Genomic DNA, 20,271 nt, shown 5'->3' on the forward strand with positions numbered 1-20,271 from the left:
CTTTATTTATTTATTTTTTATTTAGTAAATGTGAATTTACAAAGTGCAACTTTTGCACTGTTGTGGCTTTTTCCCCCCTAACCTCCCTCCCACCCACAGCCATCTCCCATCTCCCACTCCCTCTACCATCCCACTCTTCATCAAGTTTCATTTTCAATTATCTTTATATACAGAAAATCCACTTAGTATATACTACGTAAAGATTTCAACAGACTGCACCCACACAACCGCACAAGATATAGAGTACTATTCGACTAGTAGTATTATCGTCAACTCTCATAGTAAAACACATTAAGGACATTCTGAACTCATAGCATACTAAGTGTGTTTGTAGATAAACTTACAACTGGAATGCTTAATGTGTCTTCTCTGATATAGGGAATATGATCATTGAGCATGGGCCTACTTTATTATTTGGATGCTATTCCAGTATTAGTTTCTTAATCAAGAAGTGTATTATTTATAAATGTTATATGATCTTAAACTCTGAGTTTTTATTTATTTAATTTTTGCACTAATTAAGACACTGTTGGAAATTTTTGATATAAAAGAAAAATGCAAAAAAAACCACCAATAAATGTAATACCCATTGGGAAGTATTAAGAGGTGGGACCTCAGGGGCCAGAGCTGTGGCTTAGAGGGTTAAAGCCCTGGCCTGTAGCACTGGCATCCCACATAGGTGTAGGTTTGAGTCCCAGCTGCTCCATTTCCAACCCAGTTCCCTACTAATGTGCCTGGGAAAACAGCAGAGGATGGCCCAAATCCTTGGGGCGCTGCATCCATGTGGGAGACCTGGCTCCATCTTGGCCTAGCCCTGGCTGTTGCAGCCATCTGGGGAGTGAACCAGCAGATGGAAGACCTCGCTCTCTCTGTGACTCCACCTTTCAAATAAATAAAATAAATCATTAAAAAACAAAAACAGGTGGGACGTTTACCAGGTGATTAGGTTATGAGGGCTCCTGCCCCATTCATGGGTTAATGGATGAGTGGATTAATGGGTTATAGAGTGAGTGGCTTTGTTGTAAAAGTGAACTCTTCCTGGCTTGCTGGCTCTATCTTGCCATGTGATGTCCTGCACTGCCTTGGGACTCTGTGGAGTCATCACCAGCAAGAAGGCTCTCACTAGATGCTAAGCAGATGCTGAGACCATGCTCTTGGCCACCCAGAACCGTGAGCTTGAAATCTCAATCTCTCTCTCTCTTCCTCACTGTCCTCTCTCTTGTTTGACAAATGATCCAATTTGGCATTCAGTCATAGTAACAGAAAACAGAATGAGAATTCACACTTCTTTCTCAAGGGGAAGGAGGGCCTTATCACCCTCCAACTCCCCTCTTGAGGAAAAGCTGAGGGTGCAGTTACTGAAGTTGGAGGCCCCTCAGACACAGTCATGCAGCCTGGGCAAGAAAGCTGGGGAGGAAGAGGCCTGCAGCTTAGATCTACCTGGAAAGAGAGTAAGGTGAGGTAACAGAGCTCTCAGTTTGAATTAATAGGAGGCATGAGGCTCTCTGTAACGCTGACCAATCCAATGCAAGGTTAGCTCCCAGTTGGATTAACTTGCCTGGCTTGCCATCCTGGAGGAGAGAGTGCTCATTCATGTCATGCTATCCCTTTAGAATAAGAACAGCTAAATCACGCAGAACTGGGGCTGCCACATTTCTAGCCACAGTCCCTGTCTCAGGTAACATGGGCAGACCAAGGAGGGATAGGTCACTGGGAAGAGAACGGACTGGAGAATTGAGGAGGCCTGGGGGGAGATCCAGGTGAGGAGGATGAGATGGGCCCTAAGGGAAAGGTGAGGGTGTAGACTGTGGCCTGCAATTCTCAACAGGCCACTGGGCTTGGGCAGTGGAACAAGAAGGGTGATGACCACTTACGCAGTGTTCACTGGGACAGCATTTTCCATATGTGATCTCATTTAATCCTCAAACAACCCCATGAGCAAGTGGTCTACCTGAACCCGCCAGACAGACTAGGTGATAGACAGTGAGACATGCCCAAGGCCACCCAGTGAGTGAGCCCAGCTCTGACCCAATACTCATCCTCTTAAGTGGGGTCAGACTCCAAAACTGGAGCTGAGTTCAAATCACAGTTGAATTTCCTTTAGCACAGAGTGAGAGGGCACGTGGGAGCCATGACTGAGCCGAGTTCAGCAGATTTGTACCTACAAAAACCTCCTGCTCTCCCTAAGCACAAGTTCACAGGGACACTGTGGGTGAAAGCAACTGCCTGCTTAAATGACCCCTCTCTCGCCCTTCTCTCTCACCCCATATATGCCTGGTTGAGTTCACAGAAGCTAAATGTGCGTATCATGGGAATCTGTTTCCTGCCAACAAAAGCCAAGCCACGTGGACAGGATAAAACAATCACGGGTTGAACTCTGGGCACCGCTCCAAGATTCTTTGAGGATACTGTTTTATTTTATTCTCAGAACAAGATCTGTGAAGTAGGTATTGTTACCAGCACAGAGTGACAGCTGAGACAAGAGAACTGCTTCCAGTCACCGATCCAGAGAGTGGCTCAGCGCACCAGAACCCAGTTCTGTAGAATTCCAATCAGTGCCCATTTGAGCACGAGAAGGGCTGCTCCGAAGGCAGAGGAGCACAGAAGGTCCACCTTCTGAAAGCACAATGCCTGCCTTCAGAGGTTTGGCTGCCCATGAGAGAGGGGCTCGGGGGTCTCTCCTTTTCTGAGTTCCCTCCCACCTCTCAGAACAGAGGAAGGAAAAGTAGAAAGGCTGTGCTCAGGAAAGCCCCAGGAACGGGCCTCCACCCTAGATTGACTGACTCCGAGGAGTCTCCAGAACCTGCAAACACCTGCTCGTGTCTCACAGAACCCTTGCACTATCTGATCCACCACTTACCCATCTTAGGAAATGCAAAACCTCGTTCTTTTCTGTTATTATTTGCAATGCTCTAGTTGATCTTCCTAGAGCAAACTTACCTTCCCATTGTGATTCTATAACAGTCAACTTCAGAAAACAAAAGCACAACACACGGCCAACTAAAAATAGAATGTACAGTTCCAAAGACAGCAGAGGAAAGTATGTGGCATTGATATTTTCCACAAGAAATCCTTTGGTTGGCCAACTGGCTCCTAAGTAAGAAAGCAAGGGCTTCTCCCAAATGTTGAATGTTTCAAAAACACAATCACCAGCTTGTATTCAGGGAGAACCAATGTAAGCCTCACTCACAAAAGAGAAAGCAGAGGGGTTTCTGAAAGAAATGACTCCAGCCAAGCTTGTGGCTGCACAAATCCTTAGCACCTAGGGCCACCTAGATAAGCAAGGAGCAGAGGATGAGGCTGTTTATGGTACTTCCATAGTGCATCACGTAATATGCCAAACTTTAGCTCAACGGGCAAAGATAAAAACAGACTCACCATTTGATCCAGCTGAAAGAGCTGTGGGGAAGAAGGCAAACAGCAAAGTAAGCACATGCTGGGTTTGTTGTTAAAAGCTGAGAAATCAATAAAAGGTAAATGCTTGACATGGGATCAATGTTCTTTCCAATCATTCTACCCATCCTCATCCAATATAACACCCAAAATGCCAAGAACAAATGGTGATTCCCTTAGCTTTTTCTTTCTGAACCGAATATTTGAAATTATAGCAAGAAGATAATTTACTTTTATGAGGGGGTTTTCAATAAGTTCATGGAAAATGTGCATTATTATGAAGAAATTATGCATGGATCGCAAACATTTTCTGCACTGGAATAAACACTTTTTAATTTCACCTTCTACAAACTTTTTGAAGTTTCCTTGTATGCTATTTATAGTTACCAGTTTTCTCTTTTTAAAATAATTATTTCAAAATATATCCTTTAATAGGCAGGAAGTCTTACAGATTAAAATTAAAAGAATGCATTACCTAGATGGCTTGGAAGTTTAACTCTGTAACAGCCATGTAGCCCATAGTGGTAAACAGAGGTTTCCACTCCAAAAAGGCTACATTTCACCCCTTTCCTACTTTAGATGCAAGAATGCTATAGATGCTGTACAGTAGCTACTACCAAGCATGTGACAGAAGACTACTATGTATGAGCTTTCAGAATTTGTGAAATTGATAACACAGCTCACCGATACTGGAACGTGAATGCTTAGAAACCTGTGCTAACGTTTATACCAATTCCCAAATGTAACTGTGAACAGATTATTTTACCTCCAGAAAATACTTCCATCTTAAAAGCCTAAGATTTTGTGACTCTAACCTGTATCCTCTTCTATGCAACCACATACCTGAAAGCTTAGGTTGTGTCTTTTTCTTTTTGCTTGAAACTTTTAAGAACTCATCAATAAGCAAGTCATTAGCACAGGCTCTCTTGTCAGGGTCTGGTTCAAAACATTTCAGGATGAACGCCTTCGCCTCTGCAGACATGGACTCCGGGATCTCAGGGTGGACTTTAAACATTCCCACCTGAGACAGCAACAGAGAAAACACAGTGTCTGCTGAGTGACCATCTCATCACCTGGCCGCCAGCACAACAAGTTCCCACATTACAAACTCATGGCTTTCTCAAAGTGAGATAGCATATACTTCCTGCAGGTTATGGTCAGTGGTTCAATAGCTTTTCCAACGATACAGGCAGCGTAATTACCTTAAGACAGTACAATAGCATTATGAAGTATTAATTCAGTCCTTCAAAGCTTTAGAACACATTAATGTACTGGCACACAAAAAGGTATTTTTAGTTGAGACCATTCAGTAGCTCACAATAGTCAGGAGCCAGGCATTGTGCTGGTGTTTTTTCCACTTATGAATCTCATCAAATCCTCTCCCAAACCTGGCGGACTAAATAGTATCCCTGTTACCCCAACAAGGAAAACAGGGCTCAGAAGGGATGAGGTTACACGGTTATTAACAGGCAAATCTGGGATTTAAACCTCAATTTATTTGGATTAAAGCCTATGTGCTTCTCCATTACATAATTTGTATTTCCCCTGTCTCAAAGCACCTACATTAAAAGAGATACTTAAAAGGCCTTAAAATTAAACAGTTTTATAACAATTAAGAATCTACTTTTCCTTAAGATTTGCTGAGGAAGACACCCCTTTACATCAAGAAAGGCTCTCTCAGCATCTCTCACTGCTCTTTCCGTCAGCACTGCCCCACCCAACCATCCTCAAGGCAAAGTAAGCCACACTCTGTCCAGAGCTGTGGGTGTGGAGCACACGGCCCTCACACGAGGCCACACACAAATGGCCAGCGCAGAGAGAAGAGTGACAACGATCACCAAAGGCCTGTGCCTTACAGAAGAACACACTCCTGAGTTCTGCCTGGGAATCAGTTCCCATGTGAAACTTCCCCTGGCTTGAGGTCGAGGAGCCAAGTCTGCCACAGCAGTTCCCAGCCACTGCAACTGTGGACTGTGGCTCTCCCAGGCCTATTTCTGTATCAGGTGCTTTCCACCATGAGAGGTGGTGGCGGTGGGTAGGGTGTGTCTCACTTTCCAAGGAACTACTAATGGGGGAATTACCAAGCTAGAAGATGGGATGTATGAGAAGAAGACAGATTTAAAAATTTTAAGTTTTAAAAATAAAGCCTCCAAACTATTATAGTAGAGAAGTAAAGGCAAATATTGACTGGACTGAATTCCTAAGTGGGTGCAAACTATTTTTCCCAGTGGGAAAACTTGACTATTTCCAAAAGAGCTTATATCATCTTGTGTACAGTGGGGTATCAATTGGCTTGCATTGTTAAAAAGCAGTCAAAGGAAGTCAGGTTGCATCTCACACTGTGGCTAAGAAAACCAAGGCAGCAGAGCCCCTCTGAGGGAGGCACAGGCCCTGATTCTGAATCTTGTCAAACCTGAATGTGCTATCAGCTCAGGCTTACTTAGGTTCCTTCCCTTTTACCTTGGGGTGGGGGGTGGGAAGGCATATACATGTAGGATACTCAGTAGCTATGAAAAGCATTATCCACTTATTTCTAAGATAATACAAGAGGTGACCTTGAACATAGCTGCTTGTGGTTCTCCCAGCTCATAAAACGGGGGCTTTCCGGTGGCCATCTCGATGATCGTGCAGCCCACAGACCAGATGTCTGCAGCCTTCCCGTAGCCACGCGGTCCCTTGTCTATGATTTCTGGTGCCATGTACTGAAGGGTACCTGCAAACAATCCACACACATTTCCACTTCAACAGAAGAAAATGGATGGGTGACAGCTCCAGTTTCATTACCCAAGTAAGACAACTTTAAAAATATGATTCAGGTGTTAATATCTCATTTTTCTTTGTGTTCCAGTTCCCTCTGCTGTGAGTACAAATGGCAACAGCAATTTATATGATGAATTTTCTCAGTGACATAAAAAATAGTTTATTAATACGATCTAGTTATGGAGAGAAAGGTGAAGAATAATTGATGCTTCATTTCTTTGGAACCTCTTAGACAGTCCTAACTATTAGTCTTTTGAAAACAACAGAGAATTTGTCAACACATATTTCCTGGAATCACTTTTTAAAATACAGGAAGACTGCTATTATAAACACTTCCAATCTTTCCCCAGGAAAACCTAACTTATTCATCTACTTCCTGAAATCTGTATTTCTCAATTCCTGAACTGAATGCTTAATTCTTCTCTTTTCATTCTTATTTCTTAATCATAACAGCATCAAGATTCTGAAAGCCACTGAGAAAAAATAATGCAAAAAATTCCTGGCATACTCTACTCTGTAAATCAAATATATGGGACTCCTGCTGCATGTCTGTAATACATGGAGTAGTCAGTTAAAGAGATCAAAGACAGGTTATGAACCAACAACAGAGCCAAATCATCAGATACAATGAGTAAGAATAAAATGGCAAAGAGAGATTTAGAAGGCTACATGCAATCAGAGTGGTGTGATGGAAAGAACATTAAATGAGGAGCAATGCTCCTAGTTGTAGCTGGGCTCATCCCAAATAAACAATTGTAGTGACTCCACTGGATCAAAGGAGAGGCAAGATTCCAACTTCTAATACCCCCTTGAAAGGTTTCCCGCCCTCTAGCAATGGATCAGGAGAATGAGTGGGAATGTATTATCATCATATCCCCTGCTTCACTCACACTAATGATACAATCAGCAAATAGGAATCCATCTAAGATGCCAAGCTGAATTACGTCAAATCTTGGGACATTCGCCTAAAGAACTACTTCAGTATTTTCTGATTCATAACTGAACTGATAGACATTTTAAAAAATATAGACAATGCCTTTCAGGAATGTTTCATGCATGATTTAGTGCAAAAAACTGTTACATAAAATTCTCCCAAACTATTCCTGTGAAACCCACAACTGAAGACTGGAAATGAACTGCTATTCATACACAGCATATGAAAGCATACTATTTTTGTCCATCTGCCAGTTTCATCCTGCAGACTTGATCCTTATGCATGAGTATATTTCATGTTCATGTAGACATATAACTTTACATGTCAGCTCTATGCTTAAATCACCAAAATTCCTGGAGAAAAGCCTTTTACTTAGCCAAATATAAAGAAGCCTCACAGACACACCTACTCCTAGTATAAAACTGTTATGGATGTTCTACACCTATGGCCTTCTTCCAAGTCATAACTTTTTAAGACCTAAATAAACCCCAGCGGCCTGTTAGAAAATATGTATTGAAACCTACCATTCCTGCTTGTTGTCTCTGGGTCTAGAACAGAATCAATGAGAGAATTTCAGCTGTACTAACATCCATGCAGGAATTACAATGGACAAAAGAATACAGTGAATTTTTAAAACTGAAAAGTCATATAATGTGAACAGTAAAAAATGATATATAACCTCTTACATAAATGATTTACAGAGCTGGATAAGGATGATGCAAGTGCATCCTAACATTAGCCTACAGAAACCAAGTGAGCGTATGAACTCTAAAGTCTAAGCTATTTGTCTGCATTCCAAAGGTTTTCTTTTAATTTTTTGTCTACTTGTTTGGGTTGTGAGAAGTACAGAAACAGACTGAGAGCTCCCATCCCACTGATTCACACACCGAACGACCTGTGATGGCCAGGCCTGGGTGGAGGCAAAAGCCAGGCCCTGGGAACCCCAGGTGGTGACTTCCCTGCTGCATTAAACCCCTGCCCCTGACTAGCATCGTAGAAGGATCAGTCTGACTGCTGTGTCGAGGACAGATAGGAGGGCGCACATGTGGAAGTGGAAGAACACTTAGAGGAGTCTTGAAGTCACACAAGTGAGAGATGAGGGTAGTAGAGCAGAAGCAGGGAGAACCGGTCCGATTTTGGACAAAAGGCTTCCTTGATGGGTTTGGAGTGTGACAAAAGTCACTCTGGGTAACTCTCTACACGAAGTGTCTCAAATGAGACAGGAAGACTGGGTAGACTAGGCTTGAGAAGATAATGAATTCCATTTGGCAGGTAAGTCTAGTTTGAATCTCAGCCTGGTTACTAACTAGCTTTGTGACCTCGAGCCAATTGTTCAACCTCTTTGAACCTTAATTTTCTCCCCATAAACTGGGATAATGACCCCTAATGATTAGGGCTGATGTGCAAATTGCAATGAAATCACATATGTAAGGCACTGAGCACAGAGCCAGGTATATAGTCAGCACTCCCCAAACAGTGCTTACTCTGGCTTTTTTCCTAACCCAAATCGAGAGTGAAACAGATCAGTGTCTTTCAATCGCATTCACCAGAAGCTAACCAAGAACCTGTGAGTTGGAGAGCACCAAGTTAGTGGCACGAGGCCCTCAGTGTTGAGGGGTTAGAGGTTTGCCCACCCCTTGGCTCTTAGGATCAGTACAGGAGACAGATCTTGTTCCCCATGCCAGGGGGACAGGTAAGCACAAGCAAACGGCCTGTGTGGTCTACGTTCCGGTAACTCTTTTGGAAACTGTACTAAATAAATAAATAAATGTGTTCAACTTGCGCAGAAGACATTAAATTAATATCCTCTCCCTAAAAGTGTGAAAGCAGGCCTTTTCTTTCCAGGAGTTCCCAAGCCTTGGCAGCATCTACAATGTGTCTGGCCAAGCTGGAAGCATATTTAAAGTGACTAAGAAGCTACATTTTATTTTATTCACAAAAATACATTCTAACTGCATTTACTTCTGTGCGTTGCAATACCTATCACCTGGAAGGTGGGATGTGGGCCAGAGGTATGAAATTTCTCTCTCTTCTTTTCCACTCCCAGGCTATCAGAATGGACAGGGCAGCCAGAGGAGGTAGAAAGTAAACGTAAAGAGCAACAGTAGGGGCAAAACCTAGACATGACCTCGCTCATGTCCAGACTGCTGAGGCCTGTGGCATGAGCGAACTTCTCTCTGTTTGCCCATCTGCAACATGGAGGCACTGCTGCTGCTTTAGCAGAGTTAGAAATGGACCAAGGATTATTCTGCACCTTTCTTTTTTTCTTCTTGCTAAATTTCTTTCTCTTGAACAACAAGATGTCTTCACTTTTGTGGAGTTCACTTTGTCTCTACCCTCTGGGCACCGGGCTTCAGAGGCAGCCCTAGTGGCTGGGTTGCCAATTTCTCAGAAAAGTTCCACCCACCCCACCCCCCACACCTCCAGCTGCCTCCTCCAAGTTGGTGAGTCACTTCCTCTTTGTGAATCAAAATCCTCTAGGTTATTTATATTGGGGAGTGGGGTGGGAGAAGAAACCACAGAGAGTAAACAGCCTAGGAAGATGGGCTTCATAGTCCAACTGGGAAGTGATTAAGGAATGAGTAAGAATCATAGCAAGGTCCAGCTAAGCCAACATTATTATTATTACTTTTTAATCTTTCTGGGGTTACTATGGTTGTAGGCCAACCAGGAGTGACATAATGACAGAAAACAAATAACAAAATTGAGAATGAGTAAACAAACTTCAGTGGCATTAAGCAGGAGACTGAGCCAATCATATAAATATAAGAGGGGGGAAAAGGATTAGATGAAATTCTGTATCACATTTTTCATTAAAAGATGCTGACATAAATGTTGTGTGGGAATACCATCTTATATTACACTCAAACCCTGCAATTATTTCTGTAATTACATAAGATCTGTGTCATCATTGCAAAGACATACCAGTGAAAGTTTCAGTGCACGGGTTAATGCCAGCAAGCCTCTTTGATGTCCCGAAGTCAGAGATCTTGAGCACCCCACTATAGGTGTTAATCAACACGTTGTCACCCTAGGGAACAGAGGCCCTCAGTCAAACGTGGTACCTTCCTTCAGGGACTGTGGTGTTGATTTGTGAAGTCCAATGATAAAACCTGTCCTTAGAACAAACAGGACGCTAATACTGAATTCTTCACGAGTAGTTTATCTTGGTAAACAATTCTTGAAACCATCTTTTAGCTGACATACCCTCAGTTGTATGCAACCAGAAAATGGTTCTGGGGTAGAGCTTCCTATCACACACTGACAGGCTCTCTGTGTTTGACACCCGTACGAGAAGTTAAATGATGATTTTCCTAAGTTCCTAGCTTCTTTACTTGCTTTTTTTTTTTAATCTTGCTTTATTTCTTTTCCTGGGATATTTTGGGACACCACAAATGGGCACTTGGGTTGATTTCAGAGTCGTAATATTAATTTACTATTAATAGTGCAGCCTTGGTCAAAAATTTGTTACTTCTGAATTATCTCTTTTTAAAAGAGAATCTAAAGTTATCATTTTAGTCCGTACTTTTAGCTTTCATGTTCAACCCATGAACACATGATACTTGTGAGACTAATGGATCTTTCTTCTAACCATCCATCTACTGATGCAGTAAATATATATGGAGTCACTACTATGGGCATGGATACAAAGATTAACCAGCCTGAAAGCTGTTTGGGCACAAAGACCCTTTCCTGTTTAATTTCATACTACTGCACTCCCACCCCACAGGGCTCCGGAAATGCATCACGGAGTGGGAGCACAATCTTGTTTGTTGAACATGGTTAAGGAGTTTATTCCCTGAGTAGGAGACATAAGGCATGAACATAAACAACTGATTCAGAGTGGTATGACAACTTCTGTTTCTGTTGTTTCTAAGACTTACTTAATCATCATTCTACATTAATATTAATAACACCATATGACTTGCAAAAAAGACAACCACCCAGCAAGGAAATCCTGAAAATGAATCCTGGCGCATCCTACCTTTATATCCCGATGTACTATCTGATTGTCATGCAGGTATTTTAATCCTTCTAGTATTTGCTTTGTATAAAAGCCAATTGTTTGCTCATTGTCTTTTAGGGGGCCCCATTTGGAACGAAGGAGAGCAGAAAGACTTCCTGTAAGGAAGATAGAAACAGTAGATAAAATCTTATCCAAATGAGCGCTTTAAAACATATTAATAGTTTAACACTAATTTAAGCCAACATTCATTGGTTCTTTACAGTGCCAGGAACTGTACCAGATACTTGGATTCAAATGTGAGTATGAAAATGTCCCTGCTCTGAAGATGGACAATATCAAATATAGTCTAAGTAAAAGGCCAATCATTTTCTAGCTTCAATCCAAGTCAAGATAACTAAAATTGAAATGGCATCATTATTTGTTAATTGCTAATCAATTGTGAGATAATAACATGTATCTCATTTTCCTTCAGCTTAGACACAGGAAGACCTTTCTGAAGTGTCTTCACAAAGTTCATGGAAAACACACTGTGAGACAAATTCATGGTTTTCAACATTTTTTGCACAATTTTTTCCACAAATTTTCAAAGCCCCTTCATATAATCCCATTCAGTTATCTTTAATATATTAGAAATTTTTATTTTTTTAAAGAAAGAAAATGTAGTTTCACCTCCTGGGACCTGCTCCATGAAGATTTTAATAAAACCATTTTCACTGAAAGAGCCCAGATACTGGACAATATTTTTGTGCTTCAGGTGCTTATGCAATGCAATTTCTTCATGTAGGGGCTGAGAGTATCTGAAAAATACGCAAATGTCAATGAGCTAATGATGTAGCCAACCTTGCATGTATAAATTTAAGCAATACTGATGGAAAATTTCAGCTAAATACATGCCCATATATAAAAATCCAATGATAATCAACTGCCTTTATTTCTCCCAAGATAAATTCTGTGAAGTTGAAGCTGTGGTAGTATCTGAGAGGAAATGCGCCAGGTCTGTCCTAAGCTCTAATAATTTGACTCAGTAAGTATATATCAATTAATTTCTCACAACTCCATGAGAGGGTACTAGTGGAATGTCCATTTTATAGATGAGGAAATTCATATGGAGGATGACTAACTTGCCCAAAATCACAAAGTAAGGGCCAGATTTAAGATTTGAACCCAGGAGAACTGGACTCATCCACACGGCCTACTGTCCATATGAACATGACTTTCAAGTCCATCGAGACTCTTGACCAGCAAGACAAAAAATTGCAAATAACATTAATGTGCATTTCAAAACTTCCTGGCAGACCCATCAACTCTTCAATAGAAAATAAAATCATCTTCTCCAATTTTCTTTACGTCTTTTGGTTTCAAAATCTTCACCCTACTGGGTCCACCAATTCTACTATGTCCTGATTTTTACCAAACCCTAACCAAACCTTCATATTGAAAAAAGAGTGTTCATCCATACATCACAATCATGTATTTGGTACACATATCAAATTATACAAGTTTTTTTTATTTATAGAACAGAACATTTTTGATGATTATGTGAAGTAAAAGCTAACAGCCTCTTATCAATCATGCATTCAACATAGCTGTAGTTATTATATAACTTGTCAAAGAACAAAATTTTAACAAACTGAGTTTAAAATATGGGCTTTTATTAGGGATTTATGAACTGGGCAGCATCTGGTCAAGACAAGAGCTCTGCTGAGCACACAGAACAGGTTTTTATAAGGTAGTTCAAGGGGTCAGTGCTGTGGCATAGTAGGTAAAGCTGCCACCTGGAGCAACAGCATCCCGTATGGGCACCAGGCTGCTCCACTTCTGATTTGGCTCCCTGCTAATGAGCCTGGGAAAGCAGCCAGAGGATGGCCCCAAGTGCTTGGGCCCCTGGTGGCTATGTGGGAGACCCCAAGGAAGCTCCTGGCTTTGGATCAGCCCAGCTCTGGTATTGTGGCCATTGGAGAGTGAACCAGCAGATGGAAGATCTCTCTCTGTCTCTGTCTCTCCCTCCCTCTCTGTAACTTTGCCTTTCAAATAAATAAAGAAATTTATAAATAAATAAATAATCTTTTAAAAAATGAGGTAGTTTGAGCAGGAACAAGGAAACAGCACAATGTTTCAGGTCACTTTCATTGTGTGGGTTAAAGCAGAGAGGGCTTCTTAGCACGCAGGTTCTTATCATGAGGTCTCTTTTGAGGGGTTAGCTCTGGATCTCCTATTGATTGAAAAGCTGGCCTATTGAAGATATTGGCAATCAGCCCCTCCTGATTTCCTGGAAGATCAGATCTTACAAGTAAGCAGCAGCATAGCTTTTGATTTGGTGATGTGGAAACTGAGCATGAGAGCTGCATGTAGGGTTGGTCTACTGGGACCTAGCACAGGAGCTCAACCCAAATCAATGGCCTCCCATAAATTTTAAGTAACAAGATAAATACAGGATGGCATCAGCAACAATAAGCAGAAACTTAAAGCTATTTCCTATTATTTTTTAACTCTTATAAAACTAAGGCCATAGGTGTACGAAATACTAACTACTAATACTAACAAATGAAATACAAATCTGATGTCTCATACTTGCTTCAGTCCTTTATGCAGGAAATGCTCAGATCTTACAATGACAAACTCATATAAGCAGGATGGTATTGCTTTAACACTGGTAACAAATGCTAGAATTGGTGATAGTAACACTATTTTCATGGAGCTTTTCAGGCTAAGTGTTAAAGCTAAGAAATCAGTTTATAAAAATCCAATTAATTTAATTAATAGTTAAACTTACATAATATTACTTAGAAAGCAGCCAGCAACAACATGTGTTTTAAAAATAGTTTTAAAAGATTTGTGTTTTAAAACTATTACTCACTGTTTCTTTAGAATTGCTCTAGGAATCAAAAAGAGCAGGTATTAAAATAATGAACCTTTAACAGGACTTTATGTTAGAGGCAGCAATTCTTCATAATTGAATGAGGTCATACAAGAAATGCTAATATAAAATATTATCAATAAGATACTCATCTAACGACTCTCAACTATGAAGATATTCATGAGTTACTTCTTTGACATTAGTTCATGACTGCTCTTGTTAGCCGTGAGTGATAAATTCTGTGCCCTTTCTACAGATGTAAGAGATTAAAGTAATTAAATAATCCAAGGCAAGCAACTCAGTTTATTAGGAATCAAAGGGCTCACACCTTCTAATTCCCTTTTAAAATCAAACCACAAATGCTTAAATTACAGACACTGGAGAAGCAAATAATAACCCTACCTCATTATTTAAATCAAGGATAGCTCAAAATCTGCATTACTGGTCACAGTCCATTCTACCTAAGGATAAATATTCTTCTTCAATATTAAAAATATTATGAAATATCTGTGTGTATCATCAGTAATTCTGCAAACAGTTTCATCAAACTTTGTTTTACACCTTTGTTAAATTTTTTCCACATGATACACTACTGTAGCTTTAATCTTTGATTATTTTAAAATTTACTGTGTAAGACTAAAATGGACATCTTTTCATTTGATCATTGCTTATATCCCTGGCCTATATTCCTCCTGAATTGTGGTCATTTAATTTTCATCATTCAGGTCTCAACTGAAAAGTCCTGCCAAGATCTGTGTTGACCTTTGTATGCCTGATGGACAGACAGACACCAGTGTGGCTGCACTGGAGGTGAGGCCTCAGAGCAAGTGGATTGCCCATGGCCTTGTGGCTCAAGCTAAGTGTTCTGGGTTTTATGCTGCTTGCAGTAAGAATTCATTGAAGGGTTTTAGGCATAATGTGAGTTTTAAAAACAAGACAAATTTTTAGAACAGTTTTAGGATCATAGCAACAGTGAGCAGATGGCAGAGAGACTTCCCTGGTCCCACACATATATAAATTGTGCCATTATCAGCACCCCTCACCAGAGTGGTACATGCGTTACAACTGATGAACCTACATTGACACATCATTACCACCCATGATGGGTTTTAACTTTAGAAAGATCTCCATGGCTTCTCTGAGGAAAGATGAGCTGCGGATGGAGGAAAAAGTGGAAGCAGAGACTAGTTAGAAGGTGGCTGCAGAAATCAGTAAGGAGTCCAAGTGAGAGGCCTGAAGGCTCAGACTAGAGTTGTAGCTGTAGTGACAGCAGAGAACAGAACATATTACAATTCAGAACATATTACAGAAGTTAGGATGATAAACAACACAATTAATAGAATAAACGTAGTATGTGTCAGAGAGTGGATCCCAAATGAGTCCAAGGTTTCAGCCTGAACAGTTGGGTGGAAGGGTGGGTACCATTAACTGATGTGGGGAATACTGTAAGGGGAATTCATTTGGGAGTAAAAATCTTGGCTCCGTTTTGTTAACCTTGAGACGGTCTTAGATGTACAAGTGGAGAAGGCTGATCATGAGACCTTTATCACTGTGGCCACAGACAAGCAGATCTGAGGGAAGCCAAAAGAAGCTCATGATATCACTGGGCACTAAAATGTGGCCAAATAAGAATAGTAATAAACAATCTAGTCCTCTCCCTTTCAGATGGTGAGCACACAACACATGGAAAATGTATACAGCTGACTGTAGGAGCACTATCAGAGAGAAGACATAAGGGAGATTGTGAGCCAGTAGAAGCCACGAGGCTGAGAGAAATATTAGTTGGATAAACAAAACATAAAGCAGAGTACTAGGGCTCAGAACAACAGATAATCGTGTTAACAGAGTTGTTCAGTTTTCTGACTACATTCTGTTGCTAGAAACAACTTTGTTTTCCACAAGGCCTCGTGATATGTGGTTCAAGCTATTCAGCACATCTTCTGTAGCTTGCTGTCTTTTCTTTCTTTTTTTTAAAAAAACTTTTATTTAATAAATATAAATTTTGAAAGCACAACTTTTGGATTGTAGCGGCTTTCCCCCCATAATTCCCCTCCCACCTGCACCATCCCATCTCCCGCTCCCTCTCCCATCTTCATCAAGATTCATTTTCAATTATCTTTATATGTAGAAGATCAACTTGGTACATACTAAGTAAAGATTTCAACAGTTTGCACCCACACAGATACACAAAGTATAAAGTACTGTTTGAATAGTAGTTTTACCATTAATTCGCATAGTACAACATATTAAGGACAGAGATTCTACATGGGGAGCAAGTGTACAGTTGTTGATTTAACAATTGACACTCTTATTTATGGCATCAGTAATCACCTGAGGCTCTTGTCATGAGCTGCCAAGGCTATGGAAGCCTCTTGAGTTCACAAACTCTGACCTTATTTAGACAAGGCCATAATCAAAGTGGAAGTTCTGAGGCCGGAGTGCTGTTTAGGACATCCGTCATTCTATGAGTCTGCTGTGTATCCCGCTTCCCATGTTGGATCATTCTCTCCCTTTTTATTCTATCAGTTAGTATTATTCAGACACTAGTCCTGTTTATGTGATCCCTTTGACTCTTAGTCCTATCATTATGATCAATTGTGAACTGAAATTGATCACTTGGACTAGTGAGATGGCATTGGTACATGCCACCTTGATGGGATTGAATTAGAATCCCCTGGTATGTTTCTAACTCTACCGTCTGGGTCAAGTCAGCTTGAGACTGTCCCAAATTGTACATCTCTTCCCTCTCTTATTCCCACTCTTATATTTAACAGGGATCACTTTTAAGTTAAGTTTCAACACTTAAGAATAACTGTGTATTAATTACAGAATTCAACCAATAGTATTAAGTAGAACAAACAAACAAAAAATACTAAGAGGGATAAAGTATTAAGTTGTTCATCAACAGTCAGGGCAAGGGCTGATCAAGCTGAAAAACCCATGAGAGTATTTCAGGCATGGAAAGCCAGGACACTCTGTCAAAAAAAAAAAAAAAAAAAAAAAAAAAGACCTAAATGAAGGATCGCGAGTGAGATCCCAGTGGAAGGAACGGGTCAACAAAGAAGGAGGTACCTTTCTCTGAAGGGAGGAGAGAACTTCCACTTTGACTATGACCTTGTCTAAATATGATCGGAGTCGGTGAACTCAAAAGGCTTCCATAGCCTTGGCATCTCATGACAAGAGCCTAGGGTGATTACTGATGCCATAAACAAGAGTGTCAATTTGTTAAGTCAACAACAGGAGTCACTGTACATTTACTCCTCATGTAGGATCTCTGTCCTAAATGTGCTGTACAATGTGAATTAATGCTATAACTAGTACTCAAACAGTATTTTTCACTTTGTGTTTCTATGTGGGTGCAAACTGTTGAAATCTTTACTGAATATATACTAAACTGATATTCTGTATATAAAGAGAATTGAAAATGAATTTTGATGTGAATGGAGTGGGGGGGGAGAGGGAGCGGGAAAGGGGAGGGTTGCGGGTGGGAGGGAAGTTGGTGGGGGGAAGCCACTGTAAAGCCATATGCTGTACTTTGGAAATGTATGTTCATTAAATAAATGTTAAAAAAAAAAAAGTGGAAGTTCTCTCCTCCCTTCAAAGAAAGGTATCTCCTTTTTTGATGGCTTGTTCTTTCCCCTGGTATCTCACTCACAGAGATATTTCATTTAGGTCATTTTTTTTCCCCACAGTGTCTTGGCTTTCCATGCCTGAAACTCTCATGGGCTTTTTAGCCGGAACAGAATGCCTTAAAGAGCTGATTCTGAGGTCAGCATGCTGTTTAGGGCATCTGCCATTCTATGGGTCTGCTGTGTATCCCGCTTCCCATGTTGGATCATTCTCTCCTTTTTAATTCTATCAGTTAGTATTAGCAGACACTAGTCTTGTTTATGTGACCCCTTTGTTCTCTCTTTTCTTTCTTTCTTGTAATATATTTTTGTAGTTTTCCCATAGTTCTTGGATCTTTTGTTCCACTTTTTTCAGTTTTTTTTTTTTCCTGTTGTTTTCAGTTTTAAAAGTTCCTACTGACATATCCTCAAGCTCGGAGATTCTTTCCTCAACTGTGTCTGGTCACCAACGAAGCCATCAAAGGCACTGTTCATTTTTGTTACAGTGTTTTTGCTCTCTAGCAATTCTTTTTATTATTTCTTAGGATTTCCATTTCTAAGCTGGCATTACCACTTTCACATGTTATCTACTTTTTCCATTAGCATTCTTGGCATATTCTTCATAGCTGATTTAAATTCCCACTCCAACAATTCCAATATCCCTACCGCGTCTGACTCTGGTTCTGACCATTGCTAGTTTCTCTAAACTGTGCTTTTTGCTTTATAGTATACCTTATAGTATTTTTGTTGAAAGGTGTACAAGATGCACTATGGAAAAGGAACTGCTTTCAGCAGGCTGGTAGTGATCTGATGGTGAGGTTTGTGTGTGCAGAGGAAGAGTTCTGCACTTCTGCAATGCAGATTCAGTACTTTGGTGAGCATTTGTCGCTGGGCTATGAGCGTCACCAGTGTTTCTCAGTTTTACCCACTTACGTGGGACAGGAAGGCTAGAGTGGGCTGGATGGCAGCATTTCTCTACCCCTACCTGGGACAGGCTCTGGTTAGTGAGTTTCTCCTGAGAGCAGGCCTTGTGAAGGGCAGAATGCCGAACACATTTCAAAACGGTAACTTCTTCCCTCCCCTTTCCAGAAGCACAAGGGAGATCTTCTCTGGCAGAGCTCCAGGACGTAAAACTCAGAAAGTGTAGAGGGTCTCCCTGGAGTTTTCATTGTCAGTCTCATCCATGCCAGGCCTCCAGCAAGGCATCAGTGACAGTTCAGGCTTTCCCACCCCAGCACTCGTTCTCACAGGGGCTTCTGCTTGTGGACTTCCACTCTGGCATGTTTTAACTGTGTGTATTTGCCTGTCTGTCTCTCCCATTTTAGGGGCAGCTGCCTGTCTTGTAGTTTAATTTCACCAATGGATTGATGAAGAACCCCTGAGTCTCAGTCTGCTCAGCTTTCCAGTGTTAGCAAGGAATGATGATGTCCAAGCTCCTGACATGCCCAACTGGAAACTGTTACTTCTGGTTCCAACCATTTTTGATAGTGTTCATTCCCCATCCTTCCATCCAATAAACCCACCTTTATGTGGCATAAGCTGAGTCCAATACACACGGGACCATTCTCTTTTCCTATAACTACTCCTACCCCCAACCCATCTTGTGCTTGTATCACTTAACAGTACAGCAGCCAAACCTCAGGAGCAAATGAACACCCTGGAGTTCTCAGGGTTTCATTAGCGTACCGCCAAGCATTTTCTAAATTGCTACTACAACCCAAAGTGCTTTAGAAAATAGCATTTGTTAGCCACAGTTACTGTACCTGCTATCTCTCTCTGGGATTTCCTTAATAGCAATTCTGACTTGGTTGCTCAGGTCTCGACCTGCATAAACGATTCCATAGGTGCCTTTGCCCAAAACAACTCTGTCACCATTTTCATCATATTCGTAGTCATACTACAAAAGAAAAAATGGAAAGAGAAGACTGAAATATTACTTGCACTCTTTATTTCAAACATGGTTTTTTTCCCCCCAACAGCATTCTTCCCTCTTCTCAGATGGCTTTAAAAAGTTGAAGTTCTGAAAAGCAGCTTCAAGAACAAAGTAAACAAACACTCTACTTTCAACATAAAGCAGACAGTGTGTTCATGTTTTCTAGCTGTTGTGGATGTAGTAGGGACTACATAGTTAAATTGCTCAAGAGCTTGGGACACTCCTGAAGTGCCTGGCAGAAACCAGGCTAAAACATTTTAAAGAGGGGCCCCTCCCGCTTCACAGTATGCAGGATTCTCATTGATAATGCACCACTGAAAGTGAGCTCATGATACAGAAATTTTAAATATATAAGGAAATAATTCACCATTAGTAAAGACAGATATGAAAAATATCCGTCTTCAAAACTTCACAAAACACAAGTCATAAAATATATACATTTAGCATAAAGCTATAAACTCTTTAAACAAATGAGAAAAAGATAAGACATTCTAAAAACAGACTAGACAGGTTTGAGAAAGAAGCAAATGTAACTTCCAGAAATTGGGTTCTAAATAGGAAGAGTAAAAATAAATTCATACTCAGAAACGATATAGGGAAGCTACACAAAGGAAGACAAAAGAAGAACATAAAAGGAAGCCAAGATAAAAATGAACAAATTACCTACACAGGGAGCTGATCAGATCTCTCTGCAAACTCTCTAGGGTAAACACAGGGCATGTTGCTAACACCTCCAGCTTATCTGCCATAAAATTCCCAAAATTCTAATAGAAGATCAGATGGTATCTCCTGGGCAAAGTATGCCCCATCCCAGGCTAG

General features: G+C 40.8%; 1 protein-coding gene across 3 annotated transcripts in view; it reads right to left on the minus strand.

Moving 5' to 3' along the window:
• Nucleotides 1-20,271, minus strand: part of MAP3K5 (mitogen-activated protein kinase kinase kinase 5) — a 242,606-nt gene that overhangs the window by 42,865 nt on the left and 179,470 nt on the right. For 2 of the 3 annotated variants that reach the window (XM_062186818.1, XM_062186820.1), the window contains exons 15-22: nucleotides 19,283-19,416; nucleotides 11,724-11,851; nucleotides 11,073-11,209; nucleotides 10,013-10,118; nucleotides 7,612-7,635; nucleotides 5,949-6,106; nucleotides 4,237-4,414; nucleotides 3,379-3,399 (exon numbers count right to left, since the gene is read on the minus strand). In XM_062186818.1, the coding sequence (XP_062042802.1) occupies nucleotides 3,379-3,399; nucleotides 4,237-4,414; nucleotides 5,949-6,106; nucleotides 7,612-7,635; nucleotides 10,013-10,118; nucleotides 11,073-11,209; nucleotides 11,724-11,851; nucleotides 19,283-19,416 (886 nt within the window). The remainder of the gene's footprint in view (nucleotides 1-3,378; nucleotides 3,400-4,236; nucleotides 4,415-5,948; nucleotides 6,107-7,611; nucleotides 7,636-10,012; nucleotides 10,119-11,072; nucleotides 11,210-11,723; nucleotides 11,852-19,282; nucleotides 19,417-20,271) is intronic. The other variant, XM_062186819.1, reaches the window with a different exon arrangement.

This window comes from Lepus europaeus, chromosome 3, assembly GCF_033115175.1.
Source record: "Lepus europaeus isolate LE1 chromosome 3, mLepTim1.pri, whole genome shotgun sequence".
In the NCBI taxonomy this organism is placed as follows: domain Eukaryota; kingdom Metazoa; phylum Chordata; class Mammalia; order Lagomorpha; family Leporidae; genus Lepus; species Lepus europaeus.